The sequence below is a fragment of the Sinocyclocheilus grahami genome, unplaced genomic scaffold, assembly GCF_001515645.1.
Source record: "Sinocyclocheilus grahami isolate Dianchi unplaced genomic scaffold, SAMN03320097.WGS_v1.1 scaffold1165.1, whole genome shotgun sequence".
NCBI classification, from domain to species: Eukaryota; Metazoa; Chordata; class Actinopteri; order Cypriniformes; family Cyprinidae; genus Sinocyclocheilus; species Sinocyclocheilus grahami.
The window spans coordinates 62,352-87,088 of record NW_015506344.1 but is presented as its reverse complement, the minus strand read 5'-3'; the positions used below and the strand labels follow the sequence as shown (position 1 = coordinate 87,088).

The 24,737-nt window shown below is 36.3% G+C and overlaps 1 protein-coding gene across 1 annotated transcript in view; it reads left to right on the top strand.

Moving 5' to 3' along the window:
- LOC107567525 (contactin-5) overlaps positions 1–24,329 on the top strand; it is a 210,787-nt gene extending 186,458 nt beyond the window's left edge. The window contains exons 16-23 of the mRNA XM_016253217.1: positions 2,303–2,452; positions 5,340–5,410; positions 14,679–14,913; positions 18,150–18,259; positions 19,722–19,908; positions 21,788–21,900; positions 21,993–22,161; positions 23,468–24,329. Coding sequence (XP_016108703.1) covers positions 2,303–2,452; positions 5,340–5,410; positions 14,679–14,913; positions 18,150–18,259; positions 19,722–19,908; positions 21,788–21,900; positions 21,993–22,161; positions 23,468–23,571 — 1,139 coding nt within the window. The 3' untranslated portion in view covers positions 23,572–24,329. The remainder of the gene's footprint in view (positions 1–2,302; positions 2,453–5,339; positions 5,411–14,678; positions 14,914–18,149; positions 18,260–19,721; positions 19,909–21,787; positions 21,901–21,992; positions 22,162–23,467) is intronic.
- The last annotated feature ends 408 nt before the right edge of the window (positions 24,330–24,737 follow it).

Genomic DNA, 24,737 nt, shown 5'->3' with positions numbered 1-24,737 from the left:
GTGTGTGTGTGTGTGTGTGTGTGTGTGTGTGTGTGTGTAAAACTTACACCATTAGTCAAGCCTTTTTTAATGTTGTACAGGTTTGGATTCTCAATTTTGTTCAAAATTTTAAAAAGCATTCTTTTAAAAGCGCAAGAGCCAGTGGCAATACGAATGTAGTTTTTGACATGCCAGTAAAGCATACTAAAACTGAAAATGAAAAACTGCAAAGGAATGCAAAGGAAATCGAGGCATGTGTGGTCAAATAGGGACAGGAAAAAAAACTGAAGTATGAAAGTAAAGAGCGGCTGAAGAAGAGAAAAAGGGGGGGGGGGGTCTGGGAGTTTATCATCTCACAGTCTCACACCTGGAGCAGGGCTGTGGTCCCACAGGTTATGTACAGCCCTTAACTGTAGACAGAATTTAGCCCAGAGGTTTGGTCCTCTGCCAAGTGTGTGCCTGGACTGAAATGAGGTGTGTAGAATGAGGAGCCAGTCCTCTGGGCAAACACAATCTTGTGGCTAGTGTCTCTTATGTATTGACTTGAGCAAACCATGAGTGAAATCAAAATTACAAATTCACTTTACTAGAAGCAATGGAAACAATTCTCAGTCTCCTGTTCAAAGCTCAATTACACAGAGAAACAACAGAAGCTGTAATACACTGAATATGTGTGAAAAAGAAATATACATCAGCATTCTTTTAAAAATAGTACATATTATGGAAATAATATACTTTAAAAGAATATTCTTAAGTGCAAACTGATGGCAATGTTTTCATATACTTACTGTAGCTGCATGTGAATTGAAATGAAATGAAATCTATTATATTGTAAATTTATATTAAATGCAATAAGCTGAACTTTAGAGTGCTAAGTTGACCCAATTATGTAGCACTTAAGGACAACTTCATATGTATCTGTAATTACACTAGTTGTAACGTTGAATAACACACTTGATAAGAGTGCATGACAAAAGATCATTAAAATGTAAAAAAAAAAATGTATATCAAAATATACTTTAAAGTTAAACATTTAATTTGACGTTATTACAAAGGGCAATTTTAAAAGTATAGTTTATATTATAGTATATGCAAATAGTTTTTTTTTAAGTTTGGAGTGCACTAGAAGTGCACATTCAATAAGCACACTTCTTTTTCACAAAGGCATGGCCGTCAAAAATTTGAGTTGTAGAGAGACAGCGTCTGTGACAGGTATTGCTGTTGAAATTGTTCTGTAAATCAGACGCATTTTGAATTCCTCGCTGTTGTAGAAATGTAAAGCTTTATATTTAGCTGGTTTAAAAGAAAAATATAGTATCGATGTTGTTACATTGTTCTAATCCAGTCAGAGATATTCACATTTTTCTACATTGTGATATTTTTTGGAGAATCAGTCTTATTATATATTAAAACCCCTCTCTCCAATTTCAGTAGCCATCATTAATGTACAAATCTCCATTCTTATTACTGTAACGATAAACAAAAATGGCAGTGTCCATTTACTGAATTAAATTTTTGATGATTTTACTACAACTTAATAAAATTAGGCAGTTTTTTTATTATTATTACAGTAGTTTCACAGTAATTGCAAGTTAAATTTACATTACATTAATGGGATTTTTTTTCAAATAGGCTTAGTTCTATCTCTCTATCTCTCTCTCTCTCTCTCTCTCTCTCACACACACACACACACACACACACACACACCGGTCTGGTTTACTGTCCTTGTAGGGACTCCCCATAGGCGGAATGGTTTTTATACTGTACAAACTGTATTTTCTATCGCCCTACACCTAAACCTACCCCTCACAGAAAACTTTCTGCATTTTTACAATCTCAGAAAAACTCATTCTGTATGATTTATAAGCTTCTGTACCCATTGGGACCTCCATTTAGTCCCCATGAGTTGGTGTGTATTCAGGTTTAAGTCCCCACCAGTGTAGAAAATGTACACACAAATACTGTGTGTGTGTGTGTGTGTGTGTGTGTGTGTGTGTGTGTTTTCCGATGGCATGAGCAAGGTTGTGTAAATATTACACCTAACTTTAAACTGTTCAGTCAGTTCCTGATGGATTTTTTGGAAGATATTTCACATATTTTTGGATATTGACTGTTTTTGTGTGTGTGTGTGTGTGTGTGTGTGTGTGTGTGTGTGTGTGTGTGTAGCTCAAGCATACTATATCATTCTACATTACATTGAAAAGCCTCCTTGTAGGATTTAGTCTCAGTAGATGTCACATCTTAAATCTTTGCTTGTGTTTTAAGCTGTATTGATTCCTCACTTGGTTTGGTACCTCTCCTCTGTGCTTCACATCCCTCTCAGATCCAGACCCAGTGACAGGAAACATGGAGTCCGCCATGGCAGTGGAGCTCAACCCCTGGGTGGAGTATGAGTTCCGGGTGGTGGCCACGAATGGCATAGGCACAGGCGACCCGAGCACCCCCTCCAGAGCAGTCCGCACTAAGGAAGCAGGTATCTGTCATTGGTTCATTCACCCATGAATGTCACTGAGCTAAATGTCCTCCAAAAGAACAGAAATCGAAATAAACAAACAGTCTTCTCTCAAGCCTCGTTCATCCTCCACTCGGGGGATTGTGTAGCTGCGTGTTGTGACACATTTTTACGACTGCCGTCACCCATCTGAACATCCAGGGTGACCCTGGTTCTATTTTAATTGGAGGAGAAGTGGAAAATAAGCCGCTTACATGAATTTAAACAAGTTTTTGTGTTTGAGCTGAAGCAGAAAGGCACTTGTGCCCTCAGGCAAAGAGGCTGCAGAATTCTCTATTTACGGAGAACAAAACCCTCGTTTCAACATGCTTTGGTTCAAACACATTCAGCAGGCCTGCCTGATTATGCAGCAACAAAATGTCCCAAAATACGAATATGATGACAGCTACTTTTTTATCATTATTTAAAGCCGATTGAATTATTGCAGTTTGTCATCATATGCCACCATTCATTTGTTATTTTTAGCCGTGGAGCCCAAAACAACAATTTTTTTAAAAACCTTCACAGAGTACTTTTCCATACAGTAATAATTCCGCAGCTCTTGAGCTTCGAAATTGATAAAACAACTAAAAGCACAATAAAAGTGGGCAAATATTGCAAAGTCTAGATGTGCAAAGTTAGTAGAGACATATCCCAACAGATTAAATTACTAGGCTGTAATTAAAGCAAAAGGTGGTTCAACAAAATACTGACACAAGGGGGTGATCCTTTTTCCAACTCAGTGTTTTTTTTTTTTTATTTAATTTAATTTTATTATTTTTCAATTTGGACATTGTTAGGCATTTTTAAGGAGTGTCGAAAGCACACCGCTTTAAATGAAAGAAAGGGCATGTGGCACAATAACCGTTTTATTAAAATCGAAACTGAAACTAAGATTTGATTCATCACACTTCTACTGCTTGCTCAGTGTTTTCAAATACATCACCAGGCATGAAAGACACATAATAGAGACACATGATAGAATCTGGCCAGTCACAGTCATCCAGTAAGCAGTTATTGCTGTAGTTTTAACATTATTACGAAGACATAAAAGATCACGATCTCTACGATTCACTTAAAAAGTAGGTCGTTGGTGTCTTCAAGACCAATTATGATATCAAATTGTCAGATCGCCCACCCCTAATGAGAATGATCTATTCTATCATCAGTTTAGATTAAAAAAGATCCTAATGTTTGCATCTCAACGTGTCATACCACGTTTGACATCACTGATGCCAAAATGCCATTTTTTTCAAATGTGCAGGATGAGTAAGATCGGCAAGCTGCAACGTATGGGAAGATTTTCCATGAATAGTGACCTAAATTTGGTTCTGACCCAAACTTTGAACTGTTGTTGTATGAAAAAGTTTAATAATATCTCGTTCCAACCCAGTTTCGTTGGAAAAACGTGAATGCGGTGAAATGACTGCAAAATATTGCATTGCCTCTTGCAAGTTTCATTACACTTTCAAAGTTAAATGTCCAGTGAGTTGCGCTAAAAGCGTGTTCAATTTTAACCCAAACAGATGAACGTGAACCTGGGAACATTTTATTACATTGGGTGTTGTAGAGTATTGTGGCAGTTCAGAAATGAAATGGCTGGTGATTGGTGCCAGAAAGTAAAAGCGCTTGTTAATTACTAAAAAATAAACAAAAAACATACCACCTATGCTAAACTCCACCTAAAATCTACTTGCCTTGCCTTGGTCTCTTTTAATGTGACTTGTGTTACACGGGACTCGTACTCGAGCGTTCCACATCACAAGTGCAGTGCTATACCAGGTGAGCTACAGAGCAAGTTTATTACATCAGAAAAGCCATACAAGTGGAGCTGATTATGTGATATAAACATCATTATGTATTAGTTTACTAGTCATCCACAATAAGAAAATAGTTTTGAGGTCATAACATAGCATTGCCTTCCAGTAGCTCAAACAGTAGAACATGCCGCTAGCAACGCCAATATAGCAATAACTGATAAAAAGTATAGCCTACACTCTTAAAAATAAAGGTGCTTCACGATGCCATAGAAGAACCTTTTTGTCTAAATGGTTCCATAAAGAACCTTTAACATCTGAAGAACCTTTCTGTTTCACAAAAGGTTCTTTGTGGCGAAAGAAGGTTCTTCAGATTACAAAAAGGTAAGAAAGAGATGGTTCTTTAAAGAACCTTTGACTGAATGGTTCTTTGTGGAACCAAAAATGGTTCTTCTATGGCATCACTTGAAGAACCTTTTGAAGCACCTTTATTTTTAAGAGTGTACCTTGTATGTAATACAAGTCACTTTAGATAAAAGTATCTGCCAAATGCATAAATATAATGTAAATGTAAAGTATTGTGCAAGGAACTGCATGAAAATAATCGTTATTTGTGTGAAAATTAATAGAAGTTAGGTAGAATAAATCAATAAAAATGTAGGTAGAAGCACGTTTTTTCCAATGAGCCTTTGTTGTCTAATTTATTATCGCACAAAACAACTCCTTTGCAATTATGAATTTGTTTACATGAGTAAATAAGTGATTTTAAAAAAATAGAATTTTATAGAAATAGAAATTATCGTATTTTACAGTTTTGGTTTAACTATTCCCATTTTTCTCTTTATTTTCTGTGTTTGTTTGTGTGACTCAAGCTGTCAGATGTGTTTAGTGAGTGCTATATTGTTTCTCGACTGAGTAATTCTTGGTCGTGGTTTTGAGAGTTATACCTATAGAGTGAATTTTCCTCCTCTGTTTTGACAGCCAAGCATTAATTAATCACTAGTAGTCATTAGCAAGCAATGCACCACTCACATTTTTGCATAGAGATTTGAGCTAATAGAAACTTTAATAATATAATGCACTATTACATTGCAGTATTTCTGTGTCTGCAGTTCCGTCAGTAGCCCCTGCCAACGTGAGAGGGGGGAACGGCCGCAGGCATGAGCTGGTCATATCCTGGGAGGTAGGTTTGCACTCAGCATGCATAATGGACTCCCTACTGTGAACTCTTGCTATGCTAATGAATATGGCATAAAAGACTTGCAGTTCCTGGCCAAATAGATTCACGCAGCTAATTGACTTGAGCGTTCGTAATTGTATCCCGTTATAATTGTCACCATCACAATTTGCCTATTGAAGGATTGCTACACTTATAGTCCCAAACCCTATAAAAACAGATGAATGACTATATTCTAAATGAAATTTAGTGCTTTGTGGGAATGCTGTTGGAAGCAAAAAGGACTGAGAAGTGGTGCGGTTTTATTCCAAATCTGCTAGACATTTGTAATACTTTGCAAGCCTTACTTTATTCTAATTATTAACATGACATAGGCGTAATAGGAAAATTGATTATTTATAAATGCTGACGAGTCATTTATACATATTCATTCATCTATTTATGTAAAGTTGTGTTGGTTTGTAGACTGAGGACATGTCACACAAAAAGCTTTCCATTAATTAGAGCCCCAAAAATCTAAATTTGAGTTTTGTGTCTGTTAGCTTTGAGGCCATCTAGCCCATTTGCTAAAGAGTGATGTGTGAATGTGGCATGTATTATTTAAAATTATTTAAAAACACCCTGCATCCGAAAATGCCTTCTTCCCTACTGTATAGCAGGTGAAATTCATAGTATTTGGGGGAAAAGTAGACAAAAAGTACTCGGATGACCTGCTACAGAAGCAGTGAAGCAGTGCAACGGATGCTGTAAGTCTCATAACAATAATGACAACATGACGGATATATAGTTATTTTCATACTACACTATGTTATATAGTGCATATTTTTTCTTAAACAGTCATGGAGGTCTTCATCAAATGTAGCATTGAATGTGCACTTGTAGTGTTCTTATATCTGTTTAAAAAGAAAAACTGTTGCAGATAATATAATATTATTGAAATAAAAGACCACTTAAATTGATAATTCACCCAAGGATGAAAATCCTATCATCATTTACTTACCCTCAATTTACCCTCAACCTCTATGAATGTCTTTCTTCTGTTGAACGCAAAGGAAGATATTTTGAAGAATGTGTGTAACCAAACAGTTGCTGGTAGCCATTAACCTTTTTTTCCATATATGGATGTCAATGGCTACCAGCAACAGTTTGATTACCAGTATTCTTCAAAATATCTTATTTCGCATTCTTAAGTTCTTAAACTTAAGTATAGTATTTTAATAAAGTGTATTATTTACATAGTCAGTGCTCTTTTTAAAAGTTTGCTAAAGTACTACTTGCTAGTCCTTTATGTAAAAGAAGTATAAAGTAGTATTGTTGCCTTATCTCGCTTCATTCATGTACTAACAAAATGAAAAATACACATTCATGAGCTGTGCCAGGTTCGACGTCAGTGACACCAATACACGACTGGTTATCAAATATGTTGTAAACTAATATGACAGTCATTTTCCAATATGTGGAATGGAGAATGAAATTTGAGAGCTGCAGCATATCGAATGGCTTAAGAAGACATATAGCGCACAAGTCATAAACTGTTGAATATAATGAATATACTGTTATACCTTAATCCTTTTAGATGTTTGACAGTCATGGTCACTGCCATATATTATTTAAAAAATGGAAATGGTCAGACAAGAGATGAAAAATTATCATTAACCTTGCATTTTCAGAGCTCTTGGGTGTTTTTTTTTTTTTTTTTGGAAATCTGTTTGTTATCTGAAATTATACAATGCTGCAGCAACATGTTTTGTCACATTTTTATGCCAGGTCAGGTTTTTTTTTTTTTACTGTGTGAAGAGGATTCTAGTATGCTAATGGACAGATCACCTTTGGTTCTGTGCACTGCTGTGAGGGGAGTTATTGTGCACATAAACATGTTTTTAAAAAAAAGACAAGAAAAAAAGTTTCCAAATGAAGCCAGTTAAAAGTGCGGAACAGATGTACGCTGAAGTGATGATATTCTTGCAGTTATTAAATACTTTGGCCCCAACTGTCACCAGGCAAATAACTTTCATATTAGCAGAACTATACCTATACTAAGAAATTAAATACGATAAGGCTCATTCCAGATGCAATGGAATATTTTTACCATGATGACTTCCTGAGTTTATAACCCCTTTAGGAGGTTATCACTGTAACTACAGAATAATCAGAGTGTTAATTTTGCTTTCGCAATGACAATTATAAGCCCTCAACGCGTTCACAACATGCAGATCTATACACTAGAAAGGTTTTTAGATGTTGCTTAGAGCTGTGAACACATTGTGAGTTTAATGTTTGCCTGTTTTAAACACACTGGAGATTTCTCAAGCGTTAATTATTTACTGCTGTATTACTTTAAGGGACAAACTAGCAGGTATCCTGACAGGAGCTTCAGGTGCTGTTTTGAGACACATAGTACATCATATTAAATTACATATCGTTTAGCAGACGCTTTTAAACCAAAACGATTTGCAACGCATTAATTGGACTGTCCCCCCGGAGCCTGAGTGCTTTACTCAAGGACATAATGGTAACTGAGCAGCTTTATGAATTTAATAATACTTCAGTTACCAAGTCTCTCATACCTGGAATTTACCCTTTTCTAGCACAGACCCTTTACATTAACCATTAGAGTCCCACCATATTTAAAACTGTCATTAGTGGTTTCGAATTTTAAACAAAGCACTAAGAGCTGTTGGCAAGGTGTGTTATTACTTTACTCAAGGTCCAACATTAAACTCACCAAGCGCCAATGCAAGTAAAAATCTGCTTTGGCGACTATATGAAACTTAAATTTGCAATTTACATGTATTGGCTGGCAACATTTTTTAATTAATTCAAACAACACATGGTTGTGAGAACATGATATGGCTTAGTTATGTGATCAAATCACAAAGGCTGCAATGTAGTGATATACGGTATGTTGTTTTAAAAGCTGGCAGCTTATTATCATCCACTATTTTCAGTGTCCCAGAGCAGCTCGGTTTGCTGTAAATGTTGCTCCACGTCAACTGGATCCCTGCAGATGCTGTGAGATTGCATCGGTTATAAAATGCACTTGAAAATTTAAACGCGCCAACCATCTTGTCAAATTTGTAATGACAATCGTTCATAAATCTGTTGTCAACAAAAGAGAAGCTTTAAGGTCACCCTGCGTTTTTCTGTCAAAATAAAAGCTCTATGCTTTAATGTTTGAATTAGAAAGGAATACAGCCATAAAAATGACCTTAATACTACAATAAATACAACTAGAAATCAACAAAAACATTGTTTTATATTCAAATCATATTCTCAAGCAACGTAATGTACCTTTAGCTTCTAAAAAGGAACACGTGGATAAAAATGAATCAATAATCATTTATTTGATCTGTAAAACATTTATTTTTGATTCTTCATGCAAACAAACCTGAATTCAATTGAATCAAACTTCTCAATGCCATATGTGAGATTGATTATTGTCTCAGATTACTCTGCCGCAGCACATAAAAATGTGATGATCTGCATTTTATAACCAAACTGACCAAAAGTCACCATTGACCACTGGGAGAACAGAAAAGGCTTGACTTTGATCATTCATGCAGGATTCAGGTCACATCTACTGTATGCTGAACAGGAAATTTGAGAGTAACACCTGTTAGTGAACACAATCGTCAATCCTAAAAAACAGATTGTGTGAACGTAGCCTCCCCCAACACTGTGCAAACGTTAATGTCCTCTTCTCTGGCACAATCCCATATAGCTCTATTTTAGCTCCACCCTGTTTATCTGTGTCCTGATTAACCACTTTAGAACCAATGAAATTGGCTCTGCATCTCCAATCAATACTGGCGGATATGGGAAGATGCGGTGCTACTTTGGCATTCGGGGCACGTGAACTGGCTGCTTTGCTGCCTCTCCAATCATCTCTGGGCGGTTGTGGAAGACCAGGGTGGCTGGGCCGAGAGCTGCTTATTAAACAGGATGAATGACTAAACAGCTCGGCCTGTCTGCTCATTAGTGTCTGTATTACGGGCACCAGGAGCAATGGACTGGACCATTACAGTTGCCCTACTTCCTATTCGGTGCCTGCCGCAGCCCTCCATGCATGCTGATATCAGACCGCCAGCAGACTCCATTTGCACTGTGGGTGCCACTTCTTCGCCCAACAGTCTTTTTAGATGCATGTTCCACTTCATTTTGTAGCAGAATTGATTTTACCTTTTTTTAAATGCCCATTTATTAATCGTCCGATGAAGAAAGGCTCAGCCATCACCAATAATGTTGGTTCAAGGGTTGTTAATTCAATTGCTAGAAACACTAGAGTGAGTTAATTACACTGCCATGGCTCTAAAAGTATGTGTTAAAGTATTTCGTGTGAAGGTACAGCCTATTCTCTTCCATCATCTATCTGCATCTTATTTTGGGTGCTGCCGCCAAGGGATGTGATAATTTCAGAAGTGGGTGGAAATCAGTCAAAATTTGGCATGACGGACAGATTCGCTGCCAAAAAGAGAGGAGAGTACAGGTGTTCGTCAATTATTAAAATTGCCCAAGATTTAATTCCGCTGGCTTACATTTTAATTAAATTTCTATCTCCCTTAATAGATTGCATTCCATTCTGTTAAATGCCTTGAAGGTGTCGCAGACAGACTCTGATATCTCCCCCCTCAGAAAAACATCAAGCAAGTGTCAAACCTCAAAAAGCAGCAAGGAAATTGTCAGCAGCTGGACAGGCAAAATCAACTCATGTGACCAACAGACTGTATACAACCTTCCAGAACAAGAATGATTTAGGTGTGTTAGCATAGCAAAATGCTAACCACATTGTGATCACTCACCCTAATGAGCAAATGTTTTGCTAGAAATAAAAGATGTATCAGGAGAAGTGCATTATAATTGCATGGTAGTAATGGCAACTGTGTGTGTAAGTGAAATCTTAAAGAATTCATAATTAGCTTACTCTAATTTTTAAGTCCTAAAATGGCGAGAGAGAAAAAAAGTAGTCAATACTACCTATTTTGTGTCTCACGGTACTATACTAGCTAAAGTATCACAACATCAAATAGTATATTAGTGCGATTTCTCTATTATTGTGTCGATGTGTCTTAAAGGGGTCATATGGTGCAATTTCAAGTTTCCCTTTCTCTTTGGAGTGTTACAAGCTGTTCGTGTATAGATAAGATCCCTAAAGTTGCAAAGACTAAAGTCTCAAACCCAAAGAGATATTAACAATAAATGCCTCGTTTAAACACTCCCCCACATGTCTACGCCACTGTGTGGGAAGATTTGCATAACACCACCCAAATGTTTAAGCAAAGAAAGAAGGCGTAACTTTGATTCTCACTGTATATTGTCGCCGCCGCCATGGCGTTTGTGTGTTTCACTGTGAAAGCGAAACTACTTTGTTTGGCCTTCCAAAAGAGGACACAACTAGAAATCAATGGTTAACTTGTATTTACAACATTGTTCCAGAAAAGTACCATAGAGGAGCAACAATAATGTACAGTATGTGGAAAATAATGTGTTTTTTTAACCTTAAACCGCATAAACACATTGCATTACACCAAATACACAAAATAATGTTCTTTTTAGCTACATCATATGACCCCTTTAAATTCAGGGCCTTTTATTACTATTAATTATTTACAGTTTATGCAAAATTATATTATTGCAATATAAAATAACTGTTTTCTATTTTAAAATGTAATTTATTCCTGTGATGACAGGGTCATTTTTTACATTGCAATATTATTAAAAAGAATTATAGTTCTGAACATTGTTTTAATTTATGCACTTCACACAGCATTGCAATGCAATTTTCACAGAAAACTGAAGGGAGACTTTTTAAAGCCAAAACTAAAAATTGAAGTTTAGTCTAATTAATGAATGTGAGCATTATAAATCTCTCTAAATTGCACTCACCTCATCATGGGAGGTGCTTGTGTTGTTGTTTTCGGTATTTTTAATTTAGAGATATATAAGACAGACATATTTGGCTGTTAAATGCTTGTGTTTTTGATTAAAGAGTCAAATTAAAAAGAGTTCACCTTTAGATTCCCGTGTTGTTTCCTTCTGTTCGCTCTGTGTCACGTCCTGTGTGAATAGCACCTAAACCACTGGACTCAAATAATACATTCCAAAGCTGAATCTGAGTCACTCCTCAGCAGAGTTCATTTGGAAAATACTGACCACCACTTGGAAGCTTGGGCAAAGTAACACTATCATAGCACCAGTACACAGTGCAAACCTAGTCCATTCTGCTTAATATGTAGAACAGAATGTGATATTTTTAATGTAGAATAAAGTCACCATTCCCAGCTGTCTGGAAAACTTTGAATGCGTCCATACACAGTTTTATCAGATATGATTTTGTAAGATAATTTTTTAATTGCATCTTAAGTGTGAGCACCAGGTATTCCTGCACACAGCCGCTAACACAGCGCTGTGATGTAAAATTCATGAACAAATGACTCTTACGAAGTGAATCTTTTTAATGAGTCAGTCAAAAAAAAATCATTACCACCCCACTGGGTAGATAAAAACCATTTGAATCAGTAAATTGTTCACAAACGAGTTCTACTCAACCCTCAGAAAAAAGAATAATTTGGGTGCTTTAGCATAGCAAAATGATATACACCATTGTCAATGTGCAGCATTCATATCACATTTGAAAGTTGTGTTGGAGCGGAAAGATTTTCAGCAAGTAAAGAAATGTATGTTTTTCCTCTCACAAGATTAAGTGGACTACTTTTATTGTACACAGCAACATTGAAAAACTGGTTCACAGGGAAAATGCATAATAAATAATAACATAGTGGTACTATACATTTGAATCAGTGACGTGTTGAAGGACTTCAATCTAGAGCAGAGCATTAGCATTCATAATTCATCATTCACTATCACTAGGTGATTTCCAGAGACACCGCCATTACACCGCAGATTAATTGATATTTGACTCGTTATTCACGAAATGCCATCACCCGCACAGTTTATTTACTTGAGGGCCTGAACCAAGTCCTTTGAAAAGACATATGATATGGTTCACAGAACAATGGCGAGCTCTCGTTGTATGCTTGGATGTGTTGGATTAGCACATCTTTAATTGATGTGTTCAGGCTCACAATCAAAGTGCTTGACATTCACAAGTGATCTGTTTCATTACAACTGAAAATCTCCCCGATTCATTTGGGACTCTCTGACATTTTGATGTAATTCTGTGCCATTTAGTGTTGCTTCTTTCTCTGAACCGACATAACAAAGGATGTCATTTAACTGGAAAAATATGGAGATTGAAATTATTTATAGGATACGTTTAAAGCTTCTCTGTGTTTTTGAAGCTGTATGGTGGGGGAAAAAATAGCTATGTGGCTCAGCCAAATATTGGGCAGGTTGTAAAATTAATCTGTGTTGTAAACTGCCACATAAAAGGCATTGAGTAGGTATAGAGTCTCTTTTTAAAGGGACGTAATCTAATAATAAATAATTAACTAAACTATAATAATTAGCTTAAACCTAGCTTCTATGCTAGTCAGTATATGAAATGGATAGGATGTTGGGACATGTAGGCACATAAAATAAAATAAAAAAAAGAAAGAAAAAGAAATGTCAAAACTGTCCAGTTAGCTTTAACACACACAATGGTTCATGAAACACAAGCATGAACAAATTTCTATGTGAATCATTCATAGAATCATTCTTGAAAAATTAATTCCTGGATTATTATTTAGATCAAGGTAAAATGTCCCTGACAATTACCTCTAGTGGGCAAATATTGCCCCTTAAAGGTCATCAAGTCAACATCAAATGGTCGTTGCATCCCATGAAACACACTCTTAAAAATATAGTGTAAATGGTTCTTTAGATTAGTAAAATTATCTTCACGCTAAGAAAAATGGTTCTTTATGAAATATGTACTTGGGGGTGGCGTGGTATTCTATGGAATTACTGTGAATAACCTCGCTCCCAGTCGAGAAAAATAAAATGAATGAATGAACGAATGAACGAACGAATGAATGCAAATTAGAACGTGCCATGATTTAATCCATCAGTACTGTAAAAAGTTATCATTACATACAAGAATGGAGTCAAGGGTTAAAGGGGGGAGGGGTTGATAATGTAAAGCAGTTAATGACAAAAAAGAAAGGATGTATTGTAAGCAGGCTCAGTTCTGATCTCCTGTTTGACTTAAAAATAGTAATAAAATGAACGATGGCTCTGATATTTTGAAAGATGTAATTATTATTGAAGTGGCCAAGTATGGTGACCCATACTCGGAATTAGTGCTCTGGATTTACCCATCCAAAGTGCACACACACAGCAGTGAACACACACAAACCGTGAACACACACCCAGAGCAGTGGGCAGCCATTTATGCTGCGGCGCCCGGGGAGCAGTTGGGGGTTCAGTGCCTTGCTCAAGGGCACCTTGTCGTGGTATAGAGCACTGTATAGACTCAAACTGTACATTCACTCCCCCCACCTACAATCCCTGCCGGTACGAGACTCGAACCCACAATCTTTGGGTTATGAGTCCGACTCTCTAACCATTAGGCCATGACTTCCCACAAGCTTATTAATATCAGAGCTAAAAGTTCCGAAGTCAATGTCTTTCTTACGAGACTCAAACTGTACATTCACTCCCCCCACCTACAATCCCTGCCGGTACGAGACTCGAACCCACAACCTTTGGGTTATGAGTCCGACTCTCTAACCATTAGGCCACGACTTCCCACAAGATTATTAATATCAGAGCTAAAAGTTCCGAAGTCAATGTCTTTCTCCCAGCACTGCTGTGCTGACTCTTTAACATAATATGCTTTTAACATCCAGTTTCCACACAGTTAATTGGGTACATGATTGAATTTTAAACTTTGATTTAGTTGAAGTTTACTTATTTTTAACTAGCACCAGCAGAGAAAATGAAAATAATGCAAAACTTGCCTAAGATGTCAGCATCTAATCTGACCTGAAAATAGCCACATTTTTACATTACACAGGATTGTGCTGGAGTCAAATAATTGGCCAGACTACATCTTGAGGGCTGATAATTATCAAGCAAAGTTCTTTATAAATAACCTGCTGCACTGCCGTTTACCCTTCCCTCATTTCTCCGAGCTCAGCTGGCAGTGTGTTATTAGGATCCTTTTCCAATTTCCAATCCCATTGCAGAGAACTATTTTTTTTTTTTCCTTAAGCAAACTCAGATATTTTGAGCGATATTTTAAGAATTAGTGTAAAAAGTGTGACTTTTAAACATTATCACCCTGGAAATGAATCCAGAGCTCATAAGAATTTTCTTTATTTTTTGTCCTCAGCCCATCTCTGAAGAATTCCAAAATGGAGAAGGTTTCGGCTACATCGTGGCATTCCGAGCCAATGGCACACGTGGGTGGAAAGAGAAAATGGTGACCTCGGCAGACTCCACCACCTATAAATACAGAGACGAGACCTTCCCCCCTCTCACCCCGTTTGAGGTGCGGGTGGGGGTGTATAACAACAAAGGAGACGGGCCCTTCAGCGAGGTGGTTACTGTGTTCTCTGCAGAGGGAGGTGAGGGTCAGATGTGTTCTTGCTCTGATTGATGGGATTTATTGCTGCCTTCTAGAACTTCAATAACGCTCAACAGTATAGACAGAGTTTCTTGAACTTTGAAGTACATCACACAACAGCTAATCCAGGGCTGTGGATGGATGTACTGTACGATATTGTGTCCATATTTTGAGATACAGGTACTACAGTATAAAAGTGTAAAAGTCAAAATGCAAAATCCAACTGTCAAAATACAGTACACACAATGAGAGCAAACATTATATACCCTTGTGAAAAACAAATACATTTTAGTATAACTTTTAGTGTGTGTGTGTGTATATATATATATATATATATATATATTAAAGAACACTTATTAGGGAAATAAAAATAATAAAATAATGCACTTTAGAGTGCTTTTTCGGCTCACACACATAGGAATTCAGTATATTTTATATGTAATTTCATAGTGTTTTATAGTTAACTGAAAATGTTGAAAATGTATTAGTTTATATTTATATTAAATGCAAGTTGAACATTGGAGTGCTTTTTTGGTCCACATAAGTAGTAATTAAGTGCATTTTTATATTTCATTTCATAGTTATTTGAAATATGGCTAAAGTGTAGGCTACTGACAAGCATTTATGGTAAATTAAACTTTAATCAATAATAATACATTCTTTAATAATATCATTTAATTATTTATTGCTTTTTAATACTAAATAATAAATACTTTAATTGTATTTCTGCTGAAACTTGTATGTCATTACAAGTTATGTAATTACACATTTGTAATGAACTTGCAATTTAGTACATAAAATATATTCTCTTTAAAGGTATTATCAAATAACTAGGGCTGGGTATCGTTCAAAAATGTTCAATATCGATACCGATACCGATACCTTGACTTCGATACTGGTTCTTGAACGATACTTTTTTCGATACCAATTTTATGAAATCAATTTTAACATTTATTTTTCAGCTTATTGATGTTTATACAAACTCAAAGACTCATCTCCTGAGCCACTGCACAAAGGAGCAAAATGTAACAACCACAATAAATCAGTGCAAATAGTTTTAATACAGCTCAAATAGTCTTCAGTTTACAAAAATATTAGGTTACATTTACACTAGTGCGTGTTTTTTAAAAACCATAGCTCAGACAGAATCATGATTTCTATTCATTTTCCACTGATTTTCTGATGAGCATTAGCAGCTTCCAGCGCTGTCTGCTTGTGTTCTCTCTTCCATGATCGCTGCTCTGACTCAGAGGTAATAACATAGCTATTTCAGGAACTTTACATGGCCAAAACACACATTAGACGGCAATCGGAAGTTATTACAAACACTCGATGGTGGTTTAAAGTGAGTTTTGAGTAAAGCGGAATATAAATCTTATTTATTGTCTAATGTAGCATGATGCTACAGTTTGCATGAATGGTCACATAACACCCGCTTTCGGTCGTGTAGCGTTAGTATGAACGGACATCTGCATATGATCGGAACTCCACGCAGCTCCCGCACTACTCTCCATTGGAAATGAATGACTGAATGACCGGTCTGTCGCTTGTCATTTGTCGGAGATAGTGGAAAGCCGGCTTGAAATGCAATCGAAACGCCAGTATGACGAGGATCGTTTTCATTTTAGAACATAAACGCACCAGTGTAAATGTAGCCTTACATCTAAGGGGGCTGGGACGCATTCGCTCTACAGCCTCACATGTGCGCCACATCTCTGAGTGTAACCGGTGTAAACTAGTAGGTGTGTTCGACTTGACGCGGACAGACCACGAGAGCTGAAGAGAGCAGACTGCTCCGTGCACTTTCGAATCGCTTTCGCGGATGTCAAACACTGATCGGTCTGCGTCGCACCTCTTCTAGTCAGACACACCATCTAGTGCTGCAGGCTTATTGGCTCACTGATGCTGATGAGATTAACCCCTTAGGTATCGAAATGTGGTACCAAACGACGAGACGTTTTTCGATATGGTATCGAGGCAATTCGGTCGGTGCCTAAAAAGTATCGAACTCGATACCCAGCCCTACAACTAACACACTTACATTTAAAATTATAATCCAGTATTTTACATGTGCTTTAGTATGTTAGTCAACACAGCAAAATACAGTAAGTGTACATTAAAACATGACAAAAGATGAATAAAAACAATAATTCAAAATGTACTTTCTAATAATGTCAAATAAAAAGTTTTATTTTAACGGGAATTTGTTAATTTAAATGTTTTTAAAGTGTGTTGAGAACCATTTCAATTAAACTGGACTCTCTTTAACTACACTTAAGTGGCCTTTGTTTAATTAATATTACATTATCTTCAAGGTTTTTTTTTATATTTCTAAGAGTTGAAGTACACTACAAGTGCACATTTAATACACTTAAGCACACTTCGTTTACACAAGGGTATGCATTACAATTATATATTGTTGTATGGTTAACCAAGTCACTTTTTCTTTGTGATTGGTTAAAAAAAAAAAGAGTACAACGTGTGCTAGACATTTTTTTTTTCTTTTTTTGAAGCTGGTGAACCATTTCGATGGGATCATTGCGTGAGTTGAACTGGAGAACCGAATGAGTCACATTTGTGAACTAGATCAACTGATTTTACTTACAAGATCTGATTCAAAATATCAATTCAAGTTAGACAAGGAGAACTAGAGGGAATTCAATGAATAGTGGCCTAAAATTCAGTCAATCATATGAATATGGTGCATTAGTCATATAGACTGCTTTTATTGTACTTTTGTATTCTTTTTGAAGCACAACTCATCAGAATTTCTAATTTCGTAAGGCACTTGATGGGCAAATTATGACATAATTTTAATTGTTGGTGTGAACTATCCCTTTAAATGGCTTAATCTCAGTTTTGTGTGTGTTTTATGAAAATGCCTTTGAGAGCCTTTGAGAACTTTTCTGCCCACACAGAAATTATCAAGAGGACCAAACAGTTTCAGTGTGTGATCACACTGTGTCAGGCTGATTTTATGGCAACCGTGTGAGTGGTGTTTGCTGTGACTGCTGCTAATATGATGGATGTTCTGTGTCTCTGTCACCTCTCAGTCTCACAGCGGGATTCTCCCTCACGATCACAGGGCTTCGCAACTTACCATTTACATTCACTTAGACTCTAAGAGATACTGATGAAATATATCCCAAACACTTCATCAAGCAGGCGTATAGAGTGTATGATTTGTGATTTGTTTTATTTGTTATGAAATCTGAAGTATTCTGCTTTTAAATGCAGAACCCAGGGAGCCTCCTACAGAAATGCAGGCATTCGCCATCTCCTCCTCCGAAATTAAAGTGATGTGGAAGCCCCCGAATCCTGGCCCTGGAAGACCCCAAGGATATGAGGTAAGAGAGGGAGAAATGAATGAATAAATGGTTTGGTACCTACCTAGATAGCATCATGTATGGTGGAAATGTAAGAAAAATATTAATTGTGTATATGTAATTAATATGACTTTAATGTTTTAAAAAATATATATAAAGTGTTTAAAAGTCTGGGGTCGGTAAGATTTTGTAATGTTTTTAAAAAGAGGCCTCTTGTGCTCACCAAGGCTGCATTCATTAGATCTAAATTACAGTAAAAACACTATTGTGACATAATGTTACAATTTTTATACTTAAGTATATTTTAAAATATGTTAAATATGTATATTTAATAGATATGAATGTATTCATATTAATATTTATTGAATTTTCAACAACCATTACTCCAGTCTTCAGTGTCATTCTTCAGAAATCATTCTAAAATGCTGATTTGGAGCTTGTGGAAACCATGATGCATTTTATTTCACTGATTGATTGATTGATTGATTGATTGATTGATTGATTGATTGATTGATTGTGTACTGTGTACTACAGTACCTTTCAGAAGTTTAAAGGTCAGTAAGAAGTTTTATTTATTTATTTAGAAATTAACGCTTTAATTCAGCAAGGATTATTTCACTGATCAAAAATGACAATAAAGACATTTATATTGTTGCAAATAATTTCTTTAAAATAAATGCTTTTCTTTTGATCTGAAAGAATTCTGTAAAAATAAACATGAATTGAAATAATATAAAATATAAAAATACATTTCATTTCAGCTAGTATTTCTACCTTTCTAATTGTAATTTAGTTTAACTTAATGTACTAAAAACTATATAGACATATATATATATATATATATATATATATATATATATATATATATATATCGACATGTATGATGGAATTTTGATTTCTCAGTGCATGACCCCTTAAAGCTCATTCAAGTATCGTGTTATTAGCTTAGCAAAATGCTTACAGTACAACTCTAAAGTCAAGTCTTCTGAGGAGCAGTGTATGACAATCGCTGCCTATGCAGATTGTTCCAAAACAATCACTTATGAGGTTCCATGATGGTTAGGATGCTGTCTGAGAAGGCAACTGCCTATGTAGGCAGTAGACAGAAAGGCAGCTCATCGGGTTTTGGAACAGAGGCACATATATGATTGTGAACCCTTTATTTTCCTAATCATTTCTGCAACTGTTATGCTTTCTGAATAAAGTAAATAATTTTTTGCAGTTAAATTACACAGTTGTGTCCTCCAGTGAGAAAGAAAGATGATCGTATTTCATCACAGGGAGATATTACATGCTCGCCTATTATGCCCTTCATGCTAAATATATGACAGCTATTTAAACCAAATGACACAATATCACAAGAAATTGGCAACTCTCACTTTTTCATTTATTGAGGCAACTCAGTCTCATTTTCTTTCTCAATACAAAAATTCTTAAATGAATGAAAGACAGAAAGTGCAACAGACTGTCTTTTTGGGAACAGGTGAGCTTCTGGAAAGACGTGGAGCAGGAGGAGACAGGGAAGAAGAAGAGGACGACGGGGAATGAGATGACCATGCTGCTGACGGGGCTGGAGGGAAACACGCAGTATCTGATCTCTGTGAAGGGATTCAACAGCGTCGGTCAAGGACCAGCCAGCTCACCCATCAAGATCAGCACTAAGAAAAATGGTGAGTTCCCTTAAAACAACTCCTTTGGAAGCATTATAAATTATAAAATTAAAAAAGCGTCAATGACAAATAAGACTGTCCAAGATCCAAGAAAACTGTCCAATAATGAATGAATGAATAAATACACAAACTGAAAGCTCTTAGAAATGTACTCTTTGTATTCCTCTTGGTTTAATATTTTGAAAAAAACGTACCATTTTCTACAAAAGTGACAAAAAAATATAAAAAGTAAAAAGTAATAAAAATTTTTACACCTTAAATACATTGAACTGTATACACTTAATCAGTATTTTCCGTAAGTTTGAAAATATGTTTTTAACAATACAATATTTTTTTTTACAAATATCATGAATAATTCATTCATAAATATATATTTTTAGTGAAAATGCGCCACATGATATTTTAGTGAACTAACTTTGCCTTGTCTTAAAAATACCAAATTATCTGATATTTTAAGAGACTTACTGACCTAGACACACAGTCAAGACATAATAATGAAAGATTATTATGGCAACTACTCAAGGTTTCCTTCAGACAGACAGACAGACAGACAGACAGACAGACAGACAGACAGACAGACAGACAGACAGACAGACAGATAGATAGATAGATAGATAGATAGATAGATAGATAGATAGATAGATAGATAGATAGATAGATAGATAGATAGATAGATAGATAGATAGAATCATTGCTTTAACAAGGCTTTTATTTTCTTCATTATAATTTCAGAATAGTTGTGTCATCCTTACATTTTCAACTGTATACCGCCAAGAAAATACTGAAATTAATTTTCATTTAGAAATTAAAAGCAGGTTCATAGAAGAGGTACAGCAAGTCAATAATGTATAGAATAGGTATATGTATGTATATGGTGCTGCAATGATGTATTTTTGTAGACCAACCCACATCACCCTAGTTCCCTTGACAAGAACTCAATAGGATTTTTCCATTGGCTTGTGGATTACAGCAGAAAATAAGCTCTGTGACCGACAAAAGTTTATGAATCGTACGCGTTTTGTTCATCGTGATAATATTCACAAACGAACACAACTTTTATGAATTTTAAAGCCTAAATACAATCGCCGGAAGTAAAAAGCTAATTGAATGTGTCCAACAACCTCTGCAGTCCCATTTACATGTTTGTTTGCAACTGGTGTTTTAAAGACAAGTAAAAGCTTTTAAAATTGCAAGGTGGTATCACTGATGTATTTCATGTATATTATGTAGAATAAAACGTAAAATGTCTTGAGCTTGTTAACCACAGACTTGATTTCAGGCATTTAACCATAAACCCCATTCAAAAAAAACCATTGACTTTAGGATGATGGAACCAGAAGTGCTCATTTCTGGGTATGTCATCTCTGCAGCACTCCATTAGTAGCTCATTGCAAAAACCCCACTCTACATGACTGCTCATTACACATCAAATGCAGTATCTTCTAATGTGATTGTCATATCACACAACAATTCGAGGTTCATTGTACACTGTAAAAAATGACCGTGAATTTAACGGTAAAAGACTGTATAAATGCTACAGTAAAAACCTAAAATGTTGCTACCGTATTTTTTACGGTAAAATTCTGGTAACCACAGCTGCTGGTTTTTTACCGTAAATTTTACGGAATTGTTTTTACAGTGTAGACAGATGAATGGCTTGTTGCTGGAAACTTGGTGCATTGTGACCGTTTTGCACACTCTGTCAACAAAGTGCTGTCTAGCATATAGAAGGATGGATGAAATAGGTCTTGAGAGGAGGATAATAGTTTGTATATTACATTTAACGTGATTATTGTTCATTACAGACCTTCATTTTTTGAATGAGCTTTTTATATTACTGTTTGGTTATCTCTCTCTCTCTCTCACTATGTCTTTTCAGCCCCAAGTCTACCCCCAGGCAACCTGATGTGGATTCAGGAGGGGAACAATGTTTCGCTATCCTGGGATCCAGTGAAAGCAAGGGACAACGAGTCAGAAGTCATTGGGTACAAGGTCGGTATCGCACAGATACTGTGGATGTAAAGTAAAACACAATATCACTGCACATGTTTGATGTTTTTTTTCTATTTTTTTCCCCATTGTAGGTATTATTGCGTCAAGAGGGACGGGGCCACAGCCAAGTCATGAGGACTCCAAACTCAGCCGTCGTCCTGACGCTACCTGAGGGGGGAACATACATCATCGAGGTGCGCGCAGTCAGTGAAGGAGGTGAAGGAGCCGCCAGCGCTCAGGTCAGAGTGCTCACCTCCTCAGGTAAGCGACGGCTCGGGTCACATTCACTAGGGGGTTTTTCAGATTTGAGGATGTGTACATATGGCAGAAGGCTTGACTGCTTTTGCATAATTCCCCTTTAATTACCTTCCCTTTGCACACCAACACAGCCAATTAAGTTTTCCTCCACTCTCAAAAGGAAAGACAAATTTAAAGCTTACCATCATTATACTACTAGGACTAGTGGACTATTTTAGAGCAAATATAAAAAAAGTTGTTTTTGGTTTCTTATTCCCAAGACCTGTATTTTCTTTCTGCTATGTAAGATGTAATTATAGTGCATGCAAAGTAGCTCTGTGGGGCCTTTTACTTCTCCACAACGTTCTGCAGTCATTACAGCTCAAACTTCTTTAAAGTTGCCCAGACTCCATTCAAACATTGTTTTTAGATCATTTCAGTCTTAAGCCACTTTCTGTTGAGTCTGTTGTTTGCTGTTGCTAGTAGCTGATACTCCATCATCATATCCAACTGTTTCTTTGAAAACTACAGTGATGTCAGTGTGTGCACACTTTGAATGACACTCTATTTATGTTTGGTTTGTGAACACCAATAAACGTGAACGATTAAAGATGAATGTAAAGTTTAAATACTGAAGATCTCCCACCAGTGGCATTTTAATAAAATTGAGATAACATTTAGTATAGTATATTATAGTAGAGTTTGTATTAATTTATTATTAGTTTTTTTTTTCTTAATTTTAATTTTTCTTAAAGTTTTAATAATTTAGTGTTTTTTGTCCATTTAAATCTAACAGAAACTGGGGTTCGAGAACCACTGAGAGTTCTTTTCAGGGAAAAGTCTAGGGTTCATGAGCTGATGAAGCGTACAAATCATATAAATGAAAAATATAGAAATAAAAACAATCCAAATTAAATAATCAAAAATAAATTTTATTTAATAGATATTGTGTTTGTTGCGAAAATGCTAATATGGGATTTAAACTTAAAATCCAAAAAACATAAAATTAAGTAGATATTTTTGGTTAAAGGGGTTTCTCTGATGTAACCAAAAGTGTGTTGTTGTTTTTTCTTGTTAAGAAGCTAAACATTTCACAAAAAGAAGTTTGTTACAGGCTCATGATAAGGCATGATAAGGCTCATGACTGTTGAGCCTTTATCAACAGTCATAAAGGCTCAACTATAAAGTTTAAATATATATACTATATATTTAAACTTTATAGTTGAGACGTAACAAACTTCTTTTTGTGAGTATGTTTTCATGAGCATCATGTAAACTTCTCTCTCTCTCTCTCTCTCTCTCTCTCTCTCTCTCTCTCTTTTAATTCCAGGAGTGCGTGCGAAGAGTGGGCAGCTCTCTGTCCAGAATCTGCCTCCAAGCTTGACATGGACTGCTCTTTTCCTGTCATTAATGGTGCCTTCTTTTCTCTTGTGAGGCTACTGTGTCATGTACTGTTCCTTTAAACCTTCCCTCCGCCTTCCTTCAAATGACCACTCCCAGCCACCCCTGTATGAAGTGGATGGGCTCTCCCTCCTCCACACAAACTGCCTGCTTTGGCCTGTACCATCAGCAGGACCTAAGGGCCAGCCAAAGGGAAGCGCTTCTTTTCCAAGCATCAAGAAATGCCTCCAAATCCAGACAACTCCATTGTTTTTATTTTCTGGGCATATTTGTTTCCAGATTTCTGTTTGGGATATCACTGTAGTATCATGCTGTACAAAGTGTGGAGACAGTTGTTTAAAATCTCCACGAAACTGTAATGCGTTTTTTTTAGGGACCGCCTTCCAGTACAGTGCTCCAAGCTGCTGAGGCTGGCCGCTGCTCTGTGCTGCTGTGGCTTCCCTTGTTACGTTACTGCATCCATTTGACCCTTTGGCTGCCCAACAAGCAAACGCAGAGTAAGCTCAGTAGAAATAAGTGCATTGTTTTCTTATTCACATGTGGAGAGTGTGGAGACAACAAAGAAAAGAAAAAAAAAAGTTTTATAGTGCTGAAAAGCTTACTATTTCCAGACTTGCTTTTTGTACATTGTGTTACCTTTAGAGAAACAAAAAAAAAGTGGAACAGTGGTGTGTTTTGGTCGGCTGCGTCCACGTTTTTGAACTTCAGTTTTCATTTTTGTTACGTTCGGTGGGGTTTGAGAACTAGCAAGGTTGCTGGGCAACAGGGGGACTGATGGACGAGTCAGAGATAAAGGGTTTGGACTCAACTTGTCATGCCCAAACATTTCTGTAGACAGAGCAAAGCTGGTCTGTAACAGTTGAAATAAATGTGATGTATATTTTTAAAAGGCCTCAGGTGTGTGTGTGTTCTAGATGAAGAGGAGCGGTGGAAGGTCTTGTAAATTGATTTTGATCGATTCGCTTTCTCAACAAAGTATGTTGGACACAGAATTGAGTTTTAAGAGAATTATTTTCTCAAGACTGATTCTGTCCTTCCGGAATTCAATGGTAAGTGTCTAGATAAGTGACTCAAAGGCGACATTCTTTACACCTGTTATTAACATGCATTTGTAGTGACTGGATCACAATCAGCACTTGTCCACATTAAAGGAATAGTCCAGCCATAAATGAAAATTTGCTGAAAACCAAAAATTTCAC